The following is a 25135-nucleotide window of genomic DNA, read 5'->3' on the forward strand; positions in this document are numbered from 1 at the left end:
AAATCTGTCAGATATCCAACCTGGAGAATTATTTTGGGTTAAAGACTAGAATAAATACAGAGAAGTGATAAAGAAATCACCATATCCAAGATTATACATTGTCCAGACCGACCAGGGGATGAAAAGAAGGAACAGAAGATCATTGGTACTCGTTCCACAGAAGAAACAAATGGAAGAAATGCAAGAGAATCAGTTATCAGAGAGAGTTTGTGAACTGGTGATACGACAATCAGCAAACAACCCAGAGGACAACTGAGATAGAGAACTGGAGTCATCGAATAATTCCACTCGAATACAAGAAAGTGAAGAGGAAGAACTAAGAGACTCTAAACCCTAAACATCTTCAAGCGAAAGGGTAACACGTTGCGGCAGAGTCGGTGAAAATGCCACAGCGTTACTTAACCTGATGAATGAAGTCAGAGACTTGGAAGGAGATATAATGTAGGTAGTATAATGTGACATAGGCCGTTGCTCAGTAGATATGTAAATAGACTGTCAACATCATTACAGGGTGTGATGTCATGGATTGTACAGAGCCTCGTCTGAGGAGTATTGTGGCAGTCATAGATGATGGCCGTTTGTAAATAAATTCCAGTTACCTTAACCCACAGACTACTATCTTTATTCGGTACAAAGAGTATAGTATCCTGGATATTACACTCTCCTTAGAAAACTGTATTATATGGTTTACCATGAGCAATGCTATGTGAGATCCTCTAGTATATAAAGTAACTCAGATGAAAATACATATCAGTTATATATTTAAGCTAGGCATTGCATTTGTTTCTATTTATAAATTTTTTTAAACATCACTTAGGAAAGTACCAGAAAAATATTTTGTGAACTAAACAAAAATAGGTACTAAAATGCTGAGATATTTTTTATTTATGTGCACCAAATACAGAACCAGTATTTTACAATGAAATCAGTAAAAATATACTTTATACAGGCCACAAAGATTGTCATTGAAATAACTGTAGTTAGCATCTACAGTGAAATTGCACTTTCTCTTTGAACAAAGTTCAAATAAAATCATTCTATTTGCTTAATTTATATAGACATACAGTAGTCAATAATCATGACAAACATCACAAAATAAAAATTCATTGCATTAGAAACATGTGTATAGAAAATGTAATCGAATGTCTACTGGACGCTTGCAAATTTCATTAGCATGCCTTTTCCAAGGGATATTAAGCTATAATCAAATCTCCAGGAGAAAAACAATCAAGCACGCAAGTTAAGATATTTAATATTCGGTCTAACTGGCTTTACCAGACTTGGCTGGTAAACCGTCACTGTGGCAGATAGATACTTTACTGTAGCTAGCTAAGCAAAATGGAATGTAATTTTCACCATAAATATGAGATTAGAACTCGGCATTTCCGCTTGGAGTGTAAATATATTTATTACATTTAGTGGAATTCTTTGATGACACCATCGCAATATTTTGTGTTCCAACTGAAAGACCAGATATACTGACATTAACCTTTGTAACAAATTCTACTTAGATTTGCTACACCTTCTTTCATTATGACCATAATGTACTCTGTATCCTCTTCAGAAAGCCATTTTGTTTGCAGTATCAGTTCTAATAAAATACCTTTCGAGGGTAAGAAGTGTCTAGAAAAAAAAGTAAACCATCAAAACCTGAATTGTTAAACTTTATATATATCGCTACCCTGAATGGACATTTTCCCATTTGTTTCTGTTAGAATCATAAACCAGCAGAAGTTTGCAACACAAGGAGGCCATTAGGCCCAATGTGCCTGTGCTGGCTCTTTGATTGAACCATTCAAAACAATCCCACTGGCCTGTTCTCTTCTCATTGCCTTGTACTATCCTCTGCTTCAAAAGTAACACTTTACCCTTAAATGATACAGTGGTCTCTGCCTTAACCATTCCCTGTGGCAAAGCATTTTATACTCCCTACAATGACCTGTTTAAAGGAATATCTCCTAACTGTTTTCCTCACTCATTTGGTGACAATTTTATTCACCATCAAAACTCCTCATAATTTTGAAAACCTCTAAAACTCTCCTTTTGGCCTTCTCTGCACTGATACAAATAGTCTCGATATCTCAAGCCTCTCCTTATAACTCAGTAAAGATAATCAAAATGTCATGAACAGGTACAGAAAATAATCAAAATGACTGATTGAATGCTGGCCTTTATATCTAGAGGAATAGAATACAAGGGGCTAGAAGTTAGGATGTGACTATGCAAAGCCCTGGTTAGACCACAGCTGTATAGAGTACTCAGAGCAGTTCTAGACATCAGAACTCAGGAAGGATGTATTGGCTTTGGAGGGGGTGTAGCATAGATTTACCTGAGTGATACCTGGACTCCAAGGGTTAAATTATGAGCAGCGATTACACAAACAAGGTGTTGTATTCCCTGGAATTTAGAAGGTTAAGGGGTAATTTGATCGAAGTATTCAAGGTATTAAGGGGAACAGATAGGGTTGATAAAGAGAAACTATTCCCTTTGGTTGGGGAGTCTAGGAGTAGGGGGCATAGTCTAAAACTTAGAGCCAGACATTTCAAGAGTGAAACTAAGAGGCATTTCTACCCGCAAAGGGTGGTAAATGTTTGGCATTCTCGCACAAACAGTAATTGACACGAGGTCAATTATTAATTTAAAATCTGAGATTGATATCGAGTCGCTTTAAACAGGCTCCAGAAGCTGGCTGAGCGTATCTACCCTGAGGCACAGTGCAGTTTTCGAGCACAGAGATCCACCATTGACATGCTGCTCTCCCATTGCCAGCTACAGGAGAAATGCCATGAACAACAGATGCCCCTCTACGTTGCTTTCATTGATCTCACCAAAGCCTTTGACCTCGTCAGCAGACGTGGTCTCTTCAGACTACTAGCAAAGATCGGATGTCCACCAAAGCTACTAAGTATCATCACCTCATTCCATGACAATATGAAAGGCACAATTCAGCATAGTGGCGCATCATCAGACCCCTTTCCTATCCTGAGTGGCGTGAAACAGGGCTGTGTTCTCGCACGTACACTGTTTGGGATCATCTTCTCCCTGCTGCTCTCACATGCGTTCAAGTCTTCAGAAGAAGGAAATTTCCTCCACACACGATCAGGTGGCAGGTTGTTCAACCTTGCCCGTCTAAGAGCGAAGACCAAAGTACGGAAAGTCCTCATCAGGGAACTCCTCTTTGCTGACGATGCTGCATTAACATCTCACACTGAAGAGTGTCTGCAGAGACTCATCAACAGGATCGCGGCTGCCTGCAATGAATTTGGCCGAACCATCAGCCTCAAGAAAACGAACATCATGGGACAGGACGTCAGAAATGCTCCATCCGTCAATATCGACGACCACGCTCTGTAAGTGGTTCAAGAGTTCACCTACCTAGGCTCAACTATCACCAGTAACCTGTCTCTCGATGCAGAAATCAACAAGCGCATGGGAAAGGCTTCCACTGCTATGTCCAGACTGGCCAAGAGAGTGTGGGAAAATGGCGCACTGACAAGGAACACAAAGACCGAGTGTATCAAGCCTGTGTCCTCAGTACCTTGCTCTACGGCAGCGAGGCCTGGACAACGTATTTCAGCCAAGAGCGACGTCTCAATTCATTCCATCTTCGCTGCCTCCGGAGAATCCTTGGCATTAGGTGGCAGGACCGTATCTCCAACACAGAAGTCCTCGAGGCGGCCAACATCCCCAGCATATACACCCTACTGAGCCAGTGGCACTTGAGATGGCTTGGCCACGTGAGCCGCATGGAAGATGGCAGGATCCCCCAAGGACACTTTGTACAGCGAGCTCGTCACTGGTATCAGACCCATCGGCCATCCATGGCTCCGCTTTAAAGACATCTGCAAACACGACATGAAGTCCTGTGACATTGATCACAAGTCATGAGAGTCAGTTGCCAGTGATCGCCAGAGCTGGCGGGCAGCCATAAAGGCGGGGCTAAAGTGTGGCGAGTCGAAGAGACTTAGCAGTTGGCAGGAAAAAAGACAGAAGCGCAAGGGCAGAGCCAACTGTGTAACAGCCCCGACAACCAATTTTATCTGTAGCACCTGTGGAAGAGTCTGTCAGTCTAGAATTGGCCTTTATAGCCACTCCAGGCACTGCTTCACAATCCACTGACCACCTCCAGGCGCTTACCCATTGTCTCTCGAGACAAGGGGGCCAAAGAAAAAAAAGAAGAACCAAAGATATTAAGGGAGGTGGAGCAAAGGGAGGTGTATGGAGTTAGGTCACAGATCAGCCATGATCTCATTGAATGGCAGATCAGGTTTGAGGGGCTAAATGACCTACTGCTGTTCCTATAGTTTCTCATCCCTGGTGATTCTATGCTGAATGTTCTCAATGGCTTTAATGTCCTTTGTATAAGAGGGTGCCCAAAAACTGCACACAATACATTTTTAACTATGGCCTAAACCAATGTTTTGTAAAAATTTATCATTACTCTGTTGATCTTATACTCTAGCCTTGGTTATAAAATCCAAGATGCTGTTAGCCTTTTAGATCCTTTCCTTACCCACACTTGCATTTTCAGGAAATTATGCATTTGAATCCAACCATGCCAATGTGTTTTCATTGTGTACACGCCTTCCTTGTTTCTCATCACAAGATATGTTGCCATAGACATATCCACATCAAACTGAAGTCTTAGAATCCTCCTTAGATGCTCTGCTATGACATCTCTGACCTCTCAACCATCTGCACTGCAAACCACAGGCCTGTTGACTTATCTACCTTGAGCTGTTGTAATTCTTTTAGAACTTATTTCTTTTCTATAGTTACCTCTGATAATTGTTTCACATTATCCTTGAATTTACTGTATTCTCACTTCAACCATCATTTGCGATGCAAGGTATTTATTTAATATCTCTGCCATACCTTCATCCTCCACAATTAAACTTTCTGTTTCATCCCTGAGTAGTCCTCCCCCCTCCTTAACTATTCTTTTATCTTTTTTATATATTTACAAAAAGCTCTTACTATTTCCTTTATTATCTGTTAGCATATTTTCATATTCCCTTTTAGCTCATCTAATCTCCCTGTTTACCTTCCTGCTACATTTTCTGTTTTACATGCAATTTCCATTGTTGTTGATCCTAATTTTATGAGGTGCCTGCTTTTTAAGTTTCAGTCCAGTTTTATTTCTATTTATCAATGGGAAAGCCATTAATTTAGTTTTCACAGGATAATGGATAATCATGGAATTAAATTCCAAAAGCAGCACTAAAACCCCCAGAATACCATTTAGTAAAAATGGATTTGACTAATTCAGTTGCTGCATCTGAGTAGTCCTTTTGCCATATAGGAATACATTCATTTCGTATTTCATCCCATGCTGATCTGTCAGTCTGTTTGATAACTTGGGTCAGATCCCTTCTTAGCTCATTGACCTTTGTGTTTTTCCAGTCCAACGCCCTTAGGTTCATTATATTTTTCTACTTCTACATCGGATTTAACTATTTGTGGTCACTATTTTCCACTTGTTTTACTCACATCAGTTATTTCTCCACCTTATTTCACAGAACGAACTCAAGCAATGCATCTTTTGTTGTTGGATTATAAACATGCAAATTTAGGAATTGGGCCTGGATTCATTATAAAAGGCATTTCCCACTTGGACCACGTGTTCTTTTTAATTTGTTCTAGGGATATTAGTGTCACTGGCTAGGCCAGCATTTATTTCCCATCCCTAACTGCCCTTGAGAAGGTGGTGGTGAGCCACCTTCCTAAACCGCGACAGTCCATCTGGTGTGGGTACATCCACAGCACTGTTAAGAAGGGAGTTCCAGGATTTTGACCCAGCGACAGTGAAGGAACGGTGATATAGTTCCACGTCAAGTTGATGTGTGACTTGGAGGGGAACTTCCAGGTAGTGGTGTTCCCATGCATGTGCTGTTCTTTGTCATTCTGGGGGAAGAGGTCATGGGTTTGGAAGGTGCTGTCAAAGGAGTCTTGGCAAATTGCTGCTGTGCTTCTTGTAGATGGTACACACTGCTGCCACTGTGCACCGGTGGTAGAGGGATTGAATATTTAAGGTGGTGGATGGGGTGCCGATCAAGCGGGCTGCATTGTCCTGGATAGTGTTGAGCTTGTTGGAGCTGCACTCATCCAGGCAAGCAGAGAGTATTCCATCACACTTCTGACTTGTGCCTTGTAGATGGTGGACAGGCTTTGGGGAGTCAGGAGATGAGTTACTTGATGCAGAATTCCCAGCATCTGACCTGCACTTGAAGCCACAGTATGTATATGGCTGTTCCAGTTAATTTTCTGGTCAGTGGTAACCCCGAGGATGTTGATGGTGGGGGCTTCTGCAATGGCAATGCAATTGAACATGAAAAGGGAGATGGCTAGATTCTGTCTTGTTGGAGATCGTCATTGCCTGGCACTTGTGTGGCACATATGTTATTTGTCACGTATCAGCCCAAGCCTCTATGTTGTCCAGGTCTTGCTGCATGCAGGCACAGACTGCTTCAATAACTGAGGAGTTGTGAATGGTACTGAACATCATACAATCATCAGTGAACATCCCCACTTCTGACCTTACGTTGGAGGGAAGTTTATTGATGAAGCAGCTGAAGATGGTTGGGCCTAGGACACCTGAGGATCCCCTGCAGTGATATCCTGGGGCTGAGATGATTGGCCTCCAACAACCACAACCATCTTCCTTTGTGCTAGGTATGACTCCAACCAGTGGAAAATTTTCCCCTGATTCCCATTGACTTCACTTTTGCGAGGGCTCCTTGATGCCACACTCATTCAAATGCTGCCTTGATGTCAAGGGCAGTCACTCTCACCTTTATTATCTTTATCCAAGTCTGTCTTGGGATGGATCAAATTATCTAATTTTTGCCCTGATATTCTAACATGTCTCAAGACCAGCCTTGTGAAGATCAACCATATTGAGCATCCCAAATAATTAAGGCTATCTCCTTGGTTTAAGGAAGTAATCTTCGTGATAATGGAACAGAACTCACACTGGGTACTTGGCTGGTTTTGTGGAATTTAATATTAAAAATTGGAAGTGACACATAATGGATGGTATAGGGAATTTTAAAAATCACATTGATGTTGCTTTTCTGAAATTTGGAACAAAGTAGAGACAACTGTTTTCTACATCTGGCCTATGCTGTACCTGACTTGGAAGTGTTTTTTCCTGACATTTAGTGATGAAAGTGCAAAAGTGTTCCATTCTCCAGAATTGAAGTTCATTGTTTCAATGATAGAAAAATTCACCAAAAAGAGTTAAAAAGTTGATCTCATTAAATTGTTATAATAAAACTAACTGTACCTTGTACAACTGCTGTAGGGATAGGATTGTTAGGGGAGTTTCTTTTTCTTCTTGCTGTGATATTGAAAAAGTGAGAGTTAATATAAAAATTTCATGGAAATCACAGAATACATTGAATCTTTCATATAGTGGGGCGAGCAAACATATAGACTGTGGCAAGCAAGTAATTGATAACTATTCAGATTATCTTTACATGCTGCATGTGCCTACCATGTAAATTTATCAAGTGTATTAAGCACTAAATATAAAATGCATTATAATTTAAGAAATCGGTTCTCAGTAGCAACTGACTCTCGACAAACTCACAGAAATTAACAGCATATTAGTTGAAAATAATCTGAGATAGGCAATACAACCTCAGCACATTGGTACGTATATTATTTACCTCCCCACTTTTCCTCCCTTGCTTTAACTATCCAAGCAACGCAAAACATTCTCCAGCTAAGAGAGTGGGCAGAGAATATCTCTCTCTCTGTTGCTCTCGTGCACAAGAATACTCTGAATTTATTTGATTTTCTGGTTTTCCATCTCTCCATTTTGGGAAATCTATTGCTTCTGGCAAATCCCTACAGCCTGATAAGATGTACAAATTGTCAATTCAGATAATTTCATATAGACAAACACCAATATAGACTTCATTAAAAAATTTAAAATTTGGAAATAGGGAATCACAATTGAATTGACTTTTGATAATCCTGTAAATTTTATGGATTTGATTTCTATAATTCTTACAGGTGGTATAAATGACAATTGCAAGTCATACAGATGAGCAGGAATGCTATATTGATGTGTTACTATAGTCCTCACTAAAAATAAATTATTATTGCTCTCCATACTTTGGTATAAACTTGCATTGTGTAGTAAGGTGGAGTTTTGAGTTCAAATGCAGCTTGAATACTCAAATATTTAGGTTTCTGTTGTGTAAGACTTCAAACTAAGTGAGAGAAACTGATGTTTGAATTCAAATTCTGTTTTAGACCATCTACATTGCAACCAAGGCAAGACTTTAGGTACTTCTTCAAACTTTAGTCATGATATATTTATAACAAATTAAATACAGCAGGTTTCTTGTAAGCAGTACATTTGTTCCCTTTAACACTTCAGACATCATGTTTTGCTGATGGGCTCAAAGTAAAACAACAATAAAGAAGAATTGAATAGGGAATGTATTAATCAACTTCAAGGAAAGTGACTTAAAAACTAAGCTTGGAGGCATAAACGGTGGGATAGTGGTAATGTCAGTGGATTTATAATCCAGGGACTCACTCAGACTAATACTCTGAGAACATGGGTTCAAACCCCACCATTGCAGCTGGTGGATTTTAAATCTAATTACTAAAATAGTTAACAAAAATCAGGAATTGAAAGCTAGTCTAAGTAGTGGTGACCATGAAACAACCATTGATAGTCGTAAAAACCCATCTGGTTCACAAATGCCCTTTTAGGGATGCAAATCTGCCATCCTTACCTGGTCTGTTCTACATGTGACTGCAGACCCACAGCAACGTGATTGACTTTTAACTGCCCTCTGAAATGGCTTAGCAGGCCAATAAGTTGTATGAAAACATTACACAAAAGTTGAAAAGGAATAAAACTAGATGGAATACCCGGCACTGACAATGGCAAACCCAGCCCTGGCAACCTTGCAAAGTCCTCTTGAAAAACATCTGGGGGCTTGAGCTAAAATTGGGAGAGCTGTCCCACAGACTAGTCAAGCAATAGCCTGACACAGTCATACTCACAGAAACGTACCTTACATCCAAAGTCCCAGACTTGACCATCACCATTCCTGGTATGTCCTGTCCCACCGTCAGGACAGACTCACCAGAAGTGACGGCTCAGTGTTACATAGTCGGGAGGGAGTTGGCCTGGGAGTCCTCAACATTGACTCTGAATTCCATTAAGTTTCACGGCATCAGGTCAAACATGGGCAAGGAAACCACCTGCTGATTACCACCTACCGCCCTCCTCCCCACACCCCCACCCCCCCGCTTCAGCTGATGAATCAGTGCTCCTCCTTGTTAAAAACCACTTGGAAGAAGCACTGAGGATGAAAAGGGTACAGAATGTACTCTGGGTAGGGGACTTCAATGTCCATCACCAAGAGTGGCTCAGTAGCACCACGACTGACTGAGCTGCAAGAGTCCTGAAGGACATATCGTCCATACTGGGCCTGCGGCAGGTGGTGAGGGAACCAACAAGAGGGACAAACTTACTGGACCTTACCCTCACCAATCTACCTGTTGCAGCTGCATCTGTCCAAGACAGTATTGGTCGGAGTGACCACTGTACGATCCTTGTGAAAACAAAGTCCCATATTCACGCTGAGGATACCCTCCATCGTGTTGTCATAGAGTCATAGAGTTATACAGCACAGAAACAGGCCCTTCGGCCCACCTTGTCCGCGCCAGCCATCAAGCACCTATCTATTCTAATCCCATTTTCCAGCACTTGGCCCATAGCCTTGTATGCTATGGCGTTTCAAGTGCTCATCTAAATACTTCTTAAACGTTGTGAGGGTTCCTGCCTCTGCAACCCCTTCAGGCAGTGTGTTCCAGATTCCAACCACCCTCTGGGTGAAAAAACTTTCCTCAAATCCCCTCTAAACCTCCTGCTCCTTACCTTAAATCTATGCCCCCTGGTTATTGACACCACCGCTAAGGGAAAAAGTCTCTTCCCATCAACCCAACTATGCCTCTTATAATTTTGTATACCTCAATCAGGTCTCCCCTCAGCCTTCTCTGCTCGAAGGAAAACAACCCCAGCCTATCCAGTCTCTCTTCATAGCTGAAATGCTCCAGCCCAGGCAACATCCTGGTGAATCTCCTCTGCACCCTCTCCAGTGCAATTACATCCTTCCTATAGTGTGGCGATCAGAACTGTGCACAGTACTCCAGCTGTATCCTAACTAGCTTTTTATACAGTTCCATCATAACCTCCCTCTCTTATATTCTATGCCTCAGCAAATAAAGGCAAGTATCCCATATGCCTTCCTAACCACCTTATCTACCTGTGCTGCTGCCTTCAGTGATCTATGGACTGGTACACCAAGGTCCCTCTGACCCTCTGTACTTCCTAGGGTCCTACCATCCATTGTATATTCCCTTGCCTTGTTAGTCCTCCCAAAATGCTTCTCAGGATTAAATTCCATTTGCCACAGCTCCGCCCATCTTACCAGCCCATCTATATCATCCTGTAATCTAAGGCTATCCTCCTCACTATTTACGACACCACCAATTTTTGTGTCATCTGCAAACTTACTGATCATAACTCCTATATTCACGTCTAAATCATTAATGTACACTACAAACAGCAAGGGTCCCAGCACTGATCCCTGCAGTACACCATTGTTCACAGACTTCTAATCGCAAAAACAACTCTCGACCATCACCCTCTGCCTCCTGCCTTAACTCCACTTTCCTGCCAGCTCCTCATAACCCTTTACTCCTTTGTAGGTCAAAAATCTGTCTAACTGAGCCTTGAATATATTTAATGACCCAGCCTCCACTGCTCTCTGGGGAAAGAATTCCAAGGATTCATGACTCTCAGAGCAGAAATTCCTCCTCAACTCCATCTTAAATGGGAGACACCTTATTTGGAAACTGTGCCCCCTGTTCCAGATTCCCCAATATGGGGAAACACCCTCTCAGCATCAATCCTGTCAAGCCCCCTCAGAATTAATATGTTTTAATAAGATCACCCCTCATTCTTCTAAACTCCAATGAGCAAAGGCCCAACCTGCTCAACTTTTCCTCATAAGACAACCCCTTCATCCCAGAAATCAACCTAGTGAACCTTCTCTGACCTGATTCCAGTGCAAGTGTGTCCCTCCTTAAGGAGACCAAAACTGTATGCAGTACTCCAGGTCTGGCCTCACCAATTCCCTGAACAGTTGTAGCAAGACATCCCTACTTTTATACTCCATTCCACTTGCAATAAATGCCACCATTCCATTTGTCTTCTTAATTACTTGCTGTACCTGCATGCTAACCTTTTTGTGATTCAAGTACAAGGACATCCAGATCCCTCTGTACCGCAGCATTCTGTAGTCTCTCCATTTAAATAATATTCTGCTTTTTTTCCCTTCCCACCAAAGTGGACAACCTCACATTTTTCCACATTATACTCCATCTGCCAAATCTTTGCCCACTCACTTAACCTATTTTTGTCTCTTTGGATATTCTTTGTGTCCTCCTCACAAATTGCTTTCCTACCTATCTTTGTGTTATTCACAAATTTGGTTACAATACACTCAGTCCCTTCATCCAAGTCATTAATATAGATTGTAAATAGTTGAGATCCCAGCACTGATCCCTGTGGCACCCCACTAGTTGCAATTTGCAAGCCCCATTTATCCCGACTCTGTTTTCTGTTAGTTAGCCAATTTTCCATCCATGCTAAAAATATTCCCCCAACACCATGCGCTCTTATCTTGTGCAGTATGGCACCTTATCAAATGCCTTTTGGAAATCAAAATACACTGCATCTACTGGTTCCTCTTTATCCACCCTGCTTGTTACATCCTCAAAGAATTGTAATTAGTTTGTTAAACATGATTTCCCTTTCATAAAACCACATTGACTCTGCCTGGTTGCATTATGATTTTCTAAATGTTCTGCCATTACTTCCTTAATAATGGATTCCAGCATTTTCCCAATGACTGGAGTGCTCTACAGAGAGCTGGCATGAACTCGATGGGCTGAATGGCCTCCTGTGCTGTTATGACTCTATGACTCCACCCTCAACTAGGCTTTGAGAAGGCTCTCGGAAATGATGGGGACTCAGTGCAACTTGGTCTTTGTCATTTCCATGGGCTTCCACCAGTTTTCTGCCAGGTTACAGTTTGAGACCGCTGGAACCCCTGTAGAATTTCAGAGTCCAGCTATATATCTCCAGTGGATATATACTACATACTTTGTTGTCCTGTATACATGGCTATAACAATTGAAGGGATACAAATTAAATACATAGATAAATGAATAAGTGTAATAATAAATGCTACTCATTAACAGTTTTTATAGAATAATAAACAGATTTCTATCACCAAAGCATCGGTAAAACAACATGTAATAAATGTGGAATTTGACTAATTTAATCACTATTGGCCTTGATATGTTACATGATGTGTTAATTGGCATAGCATCCTTTTGCTTATTATGAAAATGCCTAGCGAGGAATGCTAGTAGCGATACAAGAGGTTTTTTCTGGAAATGTTAGAATAAACCTTTACCGACTATGACATCTTTTGGGTAGGAAAGCTTACCTTGCAAGAAATTAATTTTGCTGGTTTCACTTTCACCAGCAGAATTTAAAGCAACAATTTCAATCATATCTTTCTGAACATTTGGAGCTTCACAAGAGAGTATTTCTGTTCTGCATAACTCACTCCTTTCTGAATTAGAAACCGCATACACAATATATTCTGTGGCGTAAATTGACTCTGTCCATGAGATGAACAGAGTGTCATTTTCCAAAGAAGCAATAAGGTTGTTTGGAGAGCAAGGAACTGAAACAAAAAAAGTTATTTATAAATTGCTGTACATAATAAAAACTACAAAAAGTCAGGGTATTATCTTTTTGAATGAGATTTTGATCCAGTGGTTGACATCCTGCTGATTTTTAGATGATCCTATGTGGTAAACTAATGTTTAGCTACAGCATTGGTAATAGCTTAGTGTTTCAAAACACTTTGTTAATTCAGGGAAAATAGGCTCCTAATTTTCTTTTATCATTTAATGACTCCCTTTTCCCACCCTATCACAGACCTTCCCTTTTGTTCTTTTTCCACCCTTCCCCATTTGACCTACTTAAAACCTATTACATTTCTAACTTTTCCTAGTTCTGATGAAGGGTCATCGACTTGAAATGTTAACTCTGTTTCTCTCTCCACAGATGCTGCCAGACCTGCTGAGTATTTCCAGCATTTTCTGTTTTTATTTCAGATTTCTAGCATCTGCAGTAGTTTGCTTTTGTAGGAAGGAGGCATCGCTGGGTCTGGTGTTGAGGTATAAGGTGGGCCAAGTGAGACAAGTGTCTGTTGGGGAACACTTGGGTAAGAGTGATCATGTATCATAAGGTTTAGACTAGTAATGGAGCAAGGAGCAATCTAAAGTAGAACTTCTAAATTGGAAGAGGGCAAACTTCAGTGAGTTGAGAGGGGATCTAGGCAGGGTAAAATGGAACCAACAAAGACAGACAGGAAAAATGGTAAAGGAAAAATGGGTGATCTATAAGGAGGAGATATTTCAGATACAGGCTAGATCATTCCAACGAGGGGGAAAGTTAGAAGAACCAAAGCCAGGGCTCCATGGGTGAAGAGGGAGATAGAGGATATGATAAAACAAAAAAAAGGGTGTATGATGCATGTCAGGTGAACTGGTGAACTCTTCAAGCGAGGACCAGGCCAAATACAATGGGCTGGATTTTGTTCCCAGCCCGATGTCGGGTTCTGTGGCGGTGGGGGTTGTGGTGGAGAATTGGAGCGGCAGTGGCCGCCACCGAACCCAATGCCGGGATTGCCAAGCCCGATCTTCCCAGTGGTGGGGAAGCTCTGTGGCAGCCCCTTCGCTGCTCTGCGACGGGACCTGACTTTCCATATGCTATTTAATCTTTGCATTAACTTAAACGTATCCTGCAGCCATCTAACCTTCAGTTCCAGCTCTTCAGCACGACGTGCGGCATTCAAATGCCTTCACTTTCCCGTCCAGGAAAAGCTGGCGCCACTGAGGTGGGGAAGGGGTGAACTCTGTACTATTTGTATGGGGCGGGGGGGGGGGGGGTGTGGGTGAAGGGGTGAACTCTGCATGATTTGTACAGGGAGGGGGGGTGGGTGAAGGGGTGAACTCTGCATGATTTGTACAGGGAGGGAGGTGGGTGAAGGGGTGAACTCTGCATGATTTGTACAGGGAGGGGGGGGGTGGGTGAAGGGGTGAACTCTGTACTATTTGTACGGGGCGGGGGGGGGGGCGTGGGTGAAGGGGTGAACTCTGCATGATTTGTACAGGGAGGGAGGTGGGTGAAGGGGTGAACTCTGCATGATTTGTACAGGGAGGGGGGGTGGGTGAAGGGGTGCACTCTGTATAATTTGTACAGGGAGGGGGTGTGGGTGAAGGGGTGAACTCTGTATAATTTGTACAGGGAGGGGGGGCGGGTGAAGGGGTGAACTCTGCATGATTTGTACAGGGAGTGGGGGGTGGGTGAAGGGGTGAACTCTGTATAATTTGTACAGGGAGGGAGGGTGGGTGAAGGGGTGAACTCTGCATGATTTGTACAGGGAGGGGGGGTGGGTGAAGGGGTGCACTCTGTATAATTTGTACAGGGAGGGGGTGTGGGTGAAGGGGTGAACTCTGTATAATTTGTACAGGGAGGGAGGGTGGGTGAAGGGGTGAACTCTGCATGATTTGTACAGGGTGGGGGCGCGGGCGAAGGGGTGAACTCTGCATGATTTGTACAGGAAGGGGGGGGTGGGTGAAGGGGTGAACTCTATATAATTTGTACAGGGAGTGGGGGTGGGTGAAGGGGTGAACTCTGTATAATTTGTACAGGGAGGGGGGGTGGGTGAAGGCGTCAACTCTGCATCATGTTGAATTGTCTGCAGGGCAGGCAGCCTTATAAAAACGATGCCTGCACCTGCTCCCACATCAGGTGATGCCGTGAACGGTGTCGCCAATGCTGCCCCCGCCATGTGATTGGCGGGGCAGGGCGGCCGCTGCAGAATCATGGTGGCACAGGTGCCGTATGGGGCAGCCATCATTTTCTGCTCCCACTGCCAGGAGCCAACTCAATAAGTTAAGAGAAGCAGTGAAAAAGAAAATAAGGTTGGCAAAGAGTGAATATGAGAACAGAATGACAGTTAACATAAAAAGGAACCCAAAAATCTCTACTGACATGTAACTAGTAAGCGGGTAGTAAGAGGTGGGGCCTATTAGGGTCAAAGAAGGTGATACATGCTTAGAGGCGCAGAGCAAGGCTAGAATACTTAATGAGTACTGTACTATTAGAGAAGATGCTGACAAAATATCAGTAGTAATGGAGAAGGTAGAGGTAATGGATGGGCTGAGAATTGATAGGCAGGATGTCCTGGAAAGGCTGACTATTCTTCTAGTGGATAAGTCACCTCATCTGGATGGTTTGCATCCCAGGTTGTCAAGGGAAGTGGGGGTGTAGATAGTGGAAGGTCTTCCAATCTTCCCTAGATACAGGGGAGGTACCAGAGGATTAAAAAGTGGCAAATGTGACACCCTTGTTCAAGAAAGGGTGTAAAGACATTCCTAGTAACTATAAGCTGGTCAGTTTAACATCAGTGGTGGGTAAGGTTTTAGAAATAACAATCAGGAACAAACTTAACAGGCACTTGGACAGATTTGAGTTAATTAAGGAGAGCCAGCACGGATCTGTAAAATGCAAATTGTGCTTGACGGATCTAATTGAATTTTTTGATGAAATAACAGAGAGGATTGATGAAGGGAATGCAATGGATATTGGCTTTATGGATTTTAAGAAAGTGTATGACAAAGCACCACTTAAAAGGCTGGTTAACAAAATTGAGGCGCGTGGGATAGGAGGGTTAGTGTCAGCTTGGATAAAAAGAAATTGACTTAAGAACAGAAAACAGCGAGTTGGGTCAAATGGTTGTTTTTCAGACTGGAGGATGGTAGTCAGTGGTGTTCCCCAAGGTTCAGTGCTAGGACCACTGCTCTTTATATATTATATATATATATAATGACATGGATATTGGAATCCAGAGCGGAATTTCAAAATTTGCTGACGAAAATAAATATTGACACAGACTTGATGGGACTAATGACTTATTGTTGTGTTACTAGTTCTAGTACTGTTAAGAAAGGATATCATTAAAATACACACCAGACCAAATGATGGTTGTTTATTTTCAAATAACAACTTTTTTTAAAAGTCCAAAGCGTATAGAATGCTAGAAATTAATTTCCAGTGATGGCTAGATTTTACATACTGGAAATTGTGCTTTATTTTTAATTCTTTTACTTACCAGTGATGCCAGTTAAAGGAATGCTTGGGCTGCTGATTCCTGCTGGATTTCTCGCTGTGACAGAAATGTTGTACGTGGAACTGCAAGGGACTGGGAATTGGAAAAATGTTCTGGGTGTCCAATATGAACGCAAGGTATACAAGGAGAATGGATCCTGTTCAATTTGCCCCTCGATACCTACTTCATAGTCTTCAGCACAGTGACTGTCTTTCCAGGCGACGTCTATGTCTTGTACGCCATTACTGGCAGGGCTTAATGTAGCTTGAATGTCTCCTGGTAGGCATGGAACTACACAACAAAAAAATGATTAAATGACAGAGTAAAATGAATTAAACAACAATCAAATCAAGCTAGATTAAAATTGCTCAGACCACTGTTACTTATGTGTCAATTCATATTATGAATTTGTATAAAGCAAACTATAATTAGAACTTTAAAATAAAAGCAAAATACTGCGGATGCTGGAAATCTGAAATAAAAACAGAAAATGCTGGAAATACTCAGCGGTTCTGGCAGCATCTGTGGAGAGAGAAACAGAATTAACGTTTTATCAGAGTTCTGATGAAAGGTCACAGACTTGAAACGTTAACTCTGCTTCTCTCTCCACAGATGCTGCCAGACTTGCTGAGTATTTCCAGCACTTTCTGTTTTTATTTTATAATTAGAACTTTTACTGATACGCCTTTCTTTGTATTAAAGCACATTTTTTGAATGCAATAGTACAGCTCAAACAAAATACAATCATTGATGGTGTTAGTAGGATATTTACCTGTACCAACTTCATAAGAAGCATTAAGCATACTTGTGCAAAATCCATCAAAAGCGTAAACAGAAATGTTGTACTTGGTGGCGCACCTCAGATGTTGAATGTAACAACTTGTATTTGTTGTGTCACAATGAAGTAGGTCTTCATTGCTGGCATTTACAAATGCCATATATGATATTGCTGTATCACTGTGACCCCATGATAATAACATTGAGTTGTTTGCACAGTCCACATCAGCTTCAAGATACTCTGGAGTACATGGTACTAGAAGGTTGAAAAAGGTTTGTTATTTCAAGAATGTGCTGTACTTGAGGAAAGCAAAATAGATGTAAATAGTGCTACAGCACAAATCTTAAATATGCAGATCAATATATGTTTAAAATAATTCTTAATGATGCAGCTTACAGGTATCTAGGAATGCTTTAATAAAATAGAGATATAATCTGCTATTGAAGAATGAAAATAATTCAAATTTTTCTCTCCACATTCAACTGCCATGAATAAAAATGGGGGCTGGCAACCATTTTGGTCTTTTCTTATGAGTGAATTTGCAAGTACCAATGGCCAAATATTGGACTATAACATTGCACCTGTTAATATATTGGATTCTCATTACTCACATAGTTAATGAGTTGTTTAACTGATGAAAAAATGGCACAACATTCTTGAATTCAGCCATAGAGTGAGGAACCCCGAAATGCCTAGTGTTTAAAGGATATGTTTGTCAGGATATGTCCCAGTTGGTAGATCATTACATTTGCAGACCTTTTCTGCTTCTTTTGTGCTCTGCCTCCAGCAATCTAGGTCTTTATTGTTAACTGTTGTTAATTAAAGTCTAATCAAATGAAAAATGAAGTAATTCTTTTTTATTCATTCATGGGATGTGGGTGTCGCTGGCTAGGCCAGGATTTATTGCCCATCCCTAATTGCCCTTGAGAAGGTGGTGGTGAGCTGCCTTCTTGAACCGCTGCAGTCCTTGTGAGGTAGGTACATCCACAGTGCTGTTTGGAAGGGAGTTCCAGGATTTTGACCCAGTGACAGTGAAGGAACGGCGATATAGGTCCAAGTCAGGATGGTGTGTGACTTGGACTGGAACTTGCAGGTGGTGGTGTTCCCATGCATCGGCTGCTCTTGTCCTTCGAGGTGGTAGAGGTTGCGGGTTTGGAAGGTGCTGTCTAAGGAGTCTTGGTGCATTGCTGCAGTGCATCTTGTAGATGGTACACACTGCTGCCACTGTGGTGGAGGGAGTGAATGTTAGTGGATGGCGTGACAATCAAGCGGGCTGCTTTGTCCTGGATGGTGTCGAGCTTCTTGAGTGTTGTTGGAGCTGCACCCATCCAGGCAAGTGGAGAGTATTCCATCACACTCCTGACTTGTGCCTTGTAGATGGTGGACAGGCTTTGGGGAGTCAGGAGGTGAGTTACTCGCCGCAGGATTCCTAGCCTCTGACCTGCTCTTGTAGCCACGGTATTTATATACTACTCCAGTTCAGTTTCTGGTCAATGGTAGCCCCTAGGATGTTGATAGTGGGGGATTCAGCGATGGTAATGCCATTGAATGTCAAGGGGAGATGGTTAGATTCTCTCTTGTTGGAGATAGTCATTGCCTGGCACTTGTGTGGCGCAAATGTTACTTGCCACTTATCAGCCCAAGCCTGGATATTTTCCAGGCCTTGCTGCATTTTTACCTGAACTGCTTCAGTATTTGAAGAGTCGCGAATGATGCTGAACATTGTGCAATCATCAGCAAACATCCCCACTTCTGACCTTATGATTGGAGGAAGGTCATTTATGAAGCAGCTGAAGATGGTTGGGCCTAGGACACTACCCTGAGGAACTCCTGCAGTGATGTCCTGGAGCTGAGATGATTGACCTCCAACAACCACAGCCACCTTCCTTTGCACTAGGTATGACTCCAACCAGCAGACTCCAACTGTTTTCCCCCTGACTCCCGTTGTCTCCAGTTTTGCTAGGGCTCCTTGATGCCATAGTCGGTCAAATGCTGCCTTGATGTCAAGGGCAGTCACTCTCACCTCACCTCTTGAATTCAGCTCTTTTGTCCACGTTTGAACCAAGGCTGTAATGAGGCTAGGAGCTGAGTGGCCCTGGCGGAACCCAAACTGAGCATCACTGAGCAGGTTATTGCTAAGCAAGTGCTGCTTGATGGCACTGTTGATGACACCTTCCATCACTTTACTGATGATTGAGAGTAGGCTGATGGGGCGATAATTGGCCGGGTTGGACTTGTCCTGCTTTTTGTGTACAGGCCATACCTGGGCAATTTTCCAAATTGCCGGGTAGATGCCAGTGTCGTAACTATACTGGAACAACTTGGCTAGGGGTGTGGCAAGTTCTCTGAGCACAGGTCTTCAGTACTATTGCTGGAATATTGTCAGGACCCATAGCCTATGCAGTATCCAGTGCCTTCAGTTGTTTCTTGATATCACGTGGAGTGAATCGAATTGGCTGAAGTCTGGCATCTGTAATGCTGGGGACTTCAGGAGGAGGCCGTGATGGATCATCAACTCGGCACTTCTGGCTGAAGATTGTTGCAAATGCTTCTGCCTTATCTTTCACACTGATGTGCTGGGCTCCCCCATCATTGAGGATGGGGATATTTGTGGAGCCACCTCCTCCATTTAGTTGTTTAATTGTCCACCACCATTCACGACTGGATGTGGCAGGACTGCAGAGCTTAGATCTGGTCCGTTGGTTATGGGATCGCTTAACTTTGTCTATTGCATGCTGCTTATTCAGTTTGGCATGCAAGGAGTCCTTAGTTGTAGCTTCACCAGGTTGATACCTCATTTTGAGGTATGCCTGGTGCTGCTCCTGGCATGCCCTCCTGCATTCTTCATTGAACCACGGTTGGTCTCCTGGCTTGATGCGAATGGTAGAGTGGGGCATATGCTGGGCCATGAGGTTACAGATTGTGGATGAGTACAATTCTGCTGCTGCTGATGGCCCACAGTGCCTCATTAATGCCCAGTTTTGCATTGCTAGATCTGTTCGAAATCTATCCCATTTAGCACGGTGATAGTGCCACACAACACGATGGACGGGATCCTCAATCTGAAGGCGGGACTTCGTCTCCACAAGGACTGTGTGGTGGTCACTCCTACCAATACTGTCATGGACAGAAGCATCTGCAGCAGGCAGATTGGTGAGGACAAGATCAAGTATGTTTTTCCCTCGTGTTGGTTTTCCCACCGCCTGTCGCAGACCCAGTCCAGCAGCTATGTACTTTAGTACACGGCCAGTAGTGGTGCTACCGAGCCACTCTTTCTGATGGACATTGAAGTCCCCCACCCAGAGTACATTTTGTGCCCTTTCCACCCTCAGTGCTTCCTCCAAGTGGTGTTCAACATGGAGGAGTACTGACTCATCAGCTGAGGGAGGGCGGTAGGTGGTAATCAGTAGGAGGTTACCTTGTCTATATTTGACCTGATGAGACTTCATGGGGTCCGGAGTCGATGTTGAGGACTTCCAGGGCAACTCCCTCCCTACTGTAGACCACTGTGCCGCCACCTCTGCTGGGTCTGTCCTGCTGTTGGGACAGGACAAACCCAGGGATAATGATAGCAGTGTCTGGGGCATTGTCTGTAAGGTATGATTCCGTGAGTATGACTATGTCAGCCTGTTGCTTGACTAGTCTGTGGGACAGCTCTCCCGACTTTGGCACAAGCCCCCAGATGTTAGTAAGGAGGACTTTGCAGGGTCAACAGGGCTGGGCTTGCCGTTGTCGTTTCCGCTGCCTAGGTCGATGCCGGGTGGTCCGTCCAGTTTCATTCCTTTTTATTGACTTCGGAGTGATTAGGTACAACTGAGTGGCTTGCTAGGCCATTTAAGAGGGCATGTAAGAGCTCACCACATATGGTCTGGAGTCACATGTAGGCCAGACCAGGTAAGGACAGCAGATTTCCTTCCCTAAAGGACATTAGTGAACCAGATGTGTTTTTACAACAATCAACAATGGTTTTACGGCCATCATTAGTCTAGCTTTTAATTCCAGATTTTTTTTATTAATTAAATTCAAATTCCACCTTCTGCTGTGGTGGGATTCGAACCCATGTCCCCAGAGAAATACCCTGGGTCTCTGGGTTACTAGTCCAGTGATAATACCACTATGCCACCGCCTCCCCTTAAATACTGTATATACATCATTCTTTAGTTCTAGTGGCAGAGAGTCAATTGTGGTCATTCGAATTGGTTGAGATTTTGCCAGCTGAACAATTGAGCTTGAGTGGGTACCTACACCACAGAATTTTACTGCAAGGATGTCTTAAACTAGGCCTTGAACAAGTTCTTCAGTCTTAAAATGGCTCTTAAGATTTCCTTCCAAATATTTTTCATACTGCCATTATACCCACGTAAGGTTATCAGGAAAATTTAAACTATTAAGGAAAGAAATAAAATTTTCTTTACTCTCAAGTTTAGTCACAACATTTTTTTCTGCAACATACACACACACCTTGGAGTTACCTATGAGCTGCTAGGTTTGTTGCAACCTTCAAATGCATTCCTAAATATATTCAAGCATATAATACATATAACACTTAGCACACCTGCCCAGAGCTTTGCTTTGCCTGATCATAGAGTGATGCATAAACTTGACACAGCTGGCTCCACTTTACTTGAAGCAAGTGCAGCTTTCAAACTGGTACCTGTGGTATAAGTCTGCCCACTAACACCAAAAAAATGTGCATTTTCCAGCATAGCTTTACCTTGATGATCATAAAATTCACAAAAAGAAATGACAAAAAGCAAGCTGCAACTTTATATAGCAAGAATATATATGAGCAAATTACTACTTGTAGGGGGTGCACTTAATGTAATTTGAGTTTGAGTTATAGTCACTGTACCTTAAATTATCTATGACTGTCACTCTCTTGCTGATGCATCACAAAAGTAATGGTCTTGCCTTCCCTTCACTCATGTATGAAACTAATCAAGCTTCCTGTCACATGCCTAGCACAAATCCAAATAGCAATTGGGTATATTGTAATCAAAGATGAAAAAAGAGTTGGCTTAGATGTTGTGTTTTAAAAAATGCAATCGCAACACAATCACTGAGCTCAGATGACCCTACAATTCCCTAAAATCTCACATTTGTTTGTTGTAAAGTCATCAGAATGCTTTGTCTCTGATATAGTTTGTCACCCCATTACCATTAGCCAATATTCTAGTTATAAAATGAAATCCTTAAATAAGAACATATTTGTATATTGGGCATGTTTGTATATTGTAATGTGTTTGTATGGACTACATCATATATCACAATTATTAGATGCAGTAAAATATCACTAAGAAGCAGCAACATAGGCCTAGATTTTGCTGTACTAATAATGGCAAGGCTTTTAGCACTCGCCGTTATTACAGGTTAAAACTGACAGCAGCATCTGGCATCTGTACATGTGCAGATAAATGCAAAAATCTGGAAGTTGCTGTCAGTGATTCCCTGCTCTGCCACAGGCTGTACTGTTGCAGTATTCACGTATGGAACCTACTAGGATATCACTGTAATAGGGTGAATTTTGACTAATTACCCACTATTCTCACACTAAAAGCAGAAGGAAAAGTTTAGGCTTGTTCATTCAGGAGTAACTGAGTTTTTAACAGTGTAATAAGTGATACTTACTGCTGAGCAACATCTCTGAACCTGAAAAATTAATTTTACAAGTGTGGTGTCGCATTCCCTCAGAAGAAAATTAATGTTGCAGATTTAAATTTTGTTTTAGTTTTTCTCTTTTATGTCTCTCCCTTAATCCCATGTTTATATCCCAATCTTTAGTTTGCTTCCTGTACAATGATTTTAATGTAATTTGTATCTCCTGTTATTTTACTTCATTTTTCTGCAGTCTGCATGTCTCAGTAAGGATTCTTCAACCTGATTGGTTGAAGAGCCTCCCTGCTGCTTGTCCTGCTCACAGACACTACAGATCCTCTGTGGAGAGTGTTGCATTGTATCAGCCACCCGAATTAGAAATCTCCGCTGACAAGCCCGTCAAACATCTCTGAGGAACTGTTACTGAGGATTGATTTTTTTTTTGTGAGATTATAAAAAGACAATGAAGTTTAGGTTAACAGCCCAAAGTACAATACTGTATAGGTAAAGCTAGTTACCTCCTTGAAAACTCTTCGCTGCACTTTCTGAACTGTTGCATATCTCATTAACAGCTAATACTGTTACGTTGTATGACTGCCCACACTGCAGGGCAAAGATTTCACAGGTTACATCCATTGCAGTGCACGAGTGTGTATCTCTGTCAATTCCCATTGCAGTTGCAATATAGAAATCGCTTCCATTGCTCAGTTCCCATGATACTATTGCAGTATTAGTCTCGCAGTCCACATAAGCAGAAATAATCTCCGAAGTGCATGGCCCTGTAATTTTTTGGGGGGAGCGGGTTAAGTTTATACATTATTCACCACAACATTCTGAGAGAAATTAGTACTCTGATCATATTGTGATTATTTAAAACACCATCTAATAATCTTAATTCAAATTAATTTCTTTTAAGAGTAAAAGATAAATGTTGTGCACTGGCACATTATTCATATCTTGCTGTTACAGTAATAGTAAATATCTGACTACACCTAGGCTCTTATTGTACATTTGCATTTTGCATAAATATTCATCTCCCTCACTTCCCTTTGCATCTGCATTATTTTGCAATGATACTGTGTTATTATAATATTACTGTGTTATTTACAACATCTTTCAATGAATTCAGTTAGAAAATATCTTTTGAAGACCTAAAGGAGAGTTTTATACATTAAAACATTTTAATGGGAAGTCAGGAATCATAGAAAAGTCTAAAACAGAAATAAGTATCAAACCAGATGAGATGCCAATAGAAATGGAGATTGCAGACAGCAGTGAGAAAGATATGAAGAAATCTTTTAATCATGTACACAGCAGGACCAGAAAGGACTGTTAAGGAGTTGGTGGTGTAGGAATATAATACAAAAAGAAAAATCACATAATGGTGGAGGTGTAAGGTGAATTCTTTAATGAGTCTTCACAAATACTACCTGATAGAGTTGTTTTTAGAACATAGAACAGTACAGCACAGTACAGGCCCTTCGGCCCACAATGTTGTGCTGAACCTTTAACCTACTCTAAGATCTAAGTAACTACCTACCCTTCATTCTACTATCATCCATGTACCTATCCAAGAGTCGCTTAAATGCCCCTAATGTATCTGCTTCTACTACCACCGCTGGCAGCGCATTCCACGCACCCACCACTCTCTGTGTAAAGAACCTACCTCTGACATCTCCCCGAAACCTTCCTCCAATCACCCTAAAATTATGCCCCCTGGTGATAGCCCTTTCCACCCTGGGAAAAAGTCTCTGACTATCCACTCTATCTATGCCTCTCATCATCTCTATCAAGTCACCTCTCATCCTTCTTCGCTCCAATGAGAAAAGCCCTAGCTCCCTCAATCTTTCTTCGTAGGACATGCCCTCCAGTCCAGGCAGCATCCTGGTAAATCTCCTCTGCACCCTCTCTAAAGCTTCCACATCCTTCCTATAATGAGGCGACCAGAACTGAACACAATATTCCAAGTGTGGTCCAACCAGGGCTTTATAGAGCTGCAGCATAACCTCGCGGCTCTTAAACTCAATCCCCCTGTTAATGAAAGCCAACACACCATACGCCTTCTTAACAACCCTATCAACTTAGGTGGCAACTTTGAGCGATCTATGGACATGGACCCCAAGATCCCTCTGTTCCCCCACACTACCAAGAATCCTGTCTTTAAGCCTGTATTCCGCATTCAAATTCGACCTTCCAAAATGAATCACTTCATTTAGCTATAAAATACAAAGAGACCAGTAAAGGAATTATAGGGACATTTTTTTACTTTGCTCTCAGCACATGTCAGGCCTAACTATTGGGAATGTATGCACGTTTAGATTAATTTTAATAGACAGTAAGTCAAGGGATTGGAGTGGACAATTCCCTGAAGTGCAAAATCTCCCTTGAAACTTATGCAGGACGCTCGGCACAGTCCATGATATTAGTAGATGTGACAATAAGGGACATTTTGTTTGCATGTTTAAACGCAATA

At 42.1% G+C, this 25135-nt stretch overlaps 1 protein-coding gene across 1 annotated transcript in view; it reads right to left on the reverse strand.

Annotated features, from left to right (window-relative positions):
- Positions 1-953: 953 nt before the first annotated feature.
- Positions 954-25135, reverse strand: part of LOC137372562 (receptor-type tyrosine-protein phosphatase beta-like) — a 62322-nt gene continuing 38140 nt past the window's right edge. The window contains exons 17-22 of the mRNA XM_068036486.1: positions 23181-23441; positions 17062-17322; positions 16293-16580; positions 12549-12791; positions 7286-7339; positions 954-1623 (exon numbers count right to left, since the gene is read on the reverse strand). Coding sequence (XP_067892587.1) covers positions 1592-1623; positions 7286-7339; positions 12549-12791; positions 16293-16580; positions 17062-17322; positions 23181-23441 — 1139 coding nt within the window. The 3' untranslated portion in view covers positions 954-1591. The remainder of the gene's footprint in view (positions 1624-7285; positions 7340-12548; positions 12792-16292; positions 16581-17061; positions 17323-23180; positions 23442-25135) is intronic.

This window comes from Heterodontus francisci, chromosome 8, assembly GCF_036365525.1.
Source record: "Heterodontus francisci isolate sHetFra1 chromosome 8, sHetFra1.hap1, whole genome shotgun sequence".
Lineage (NCBI taxonomy): Eukaryota > Metazoa > Chordata > Chondrichthyes > Heterodontiformes > Heterodontidae > Heterodontus > Heterodontus francisci.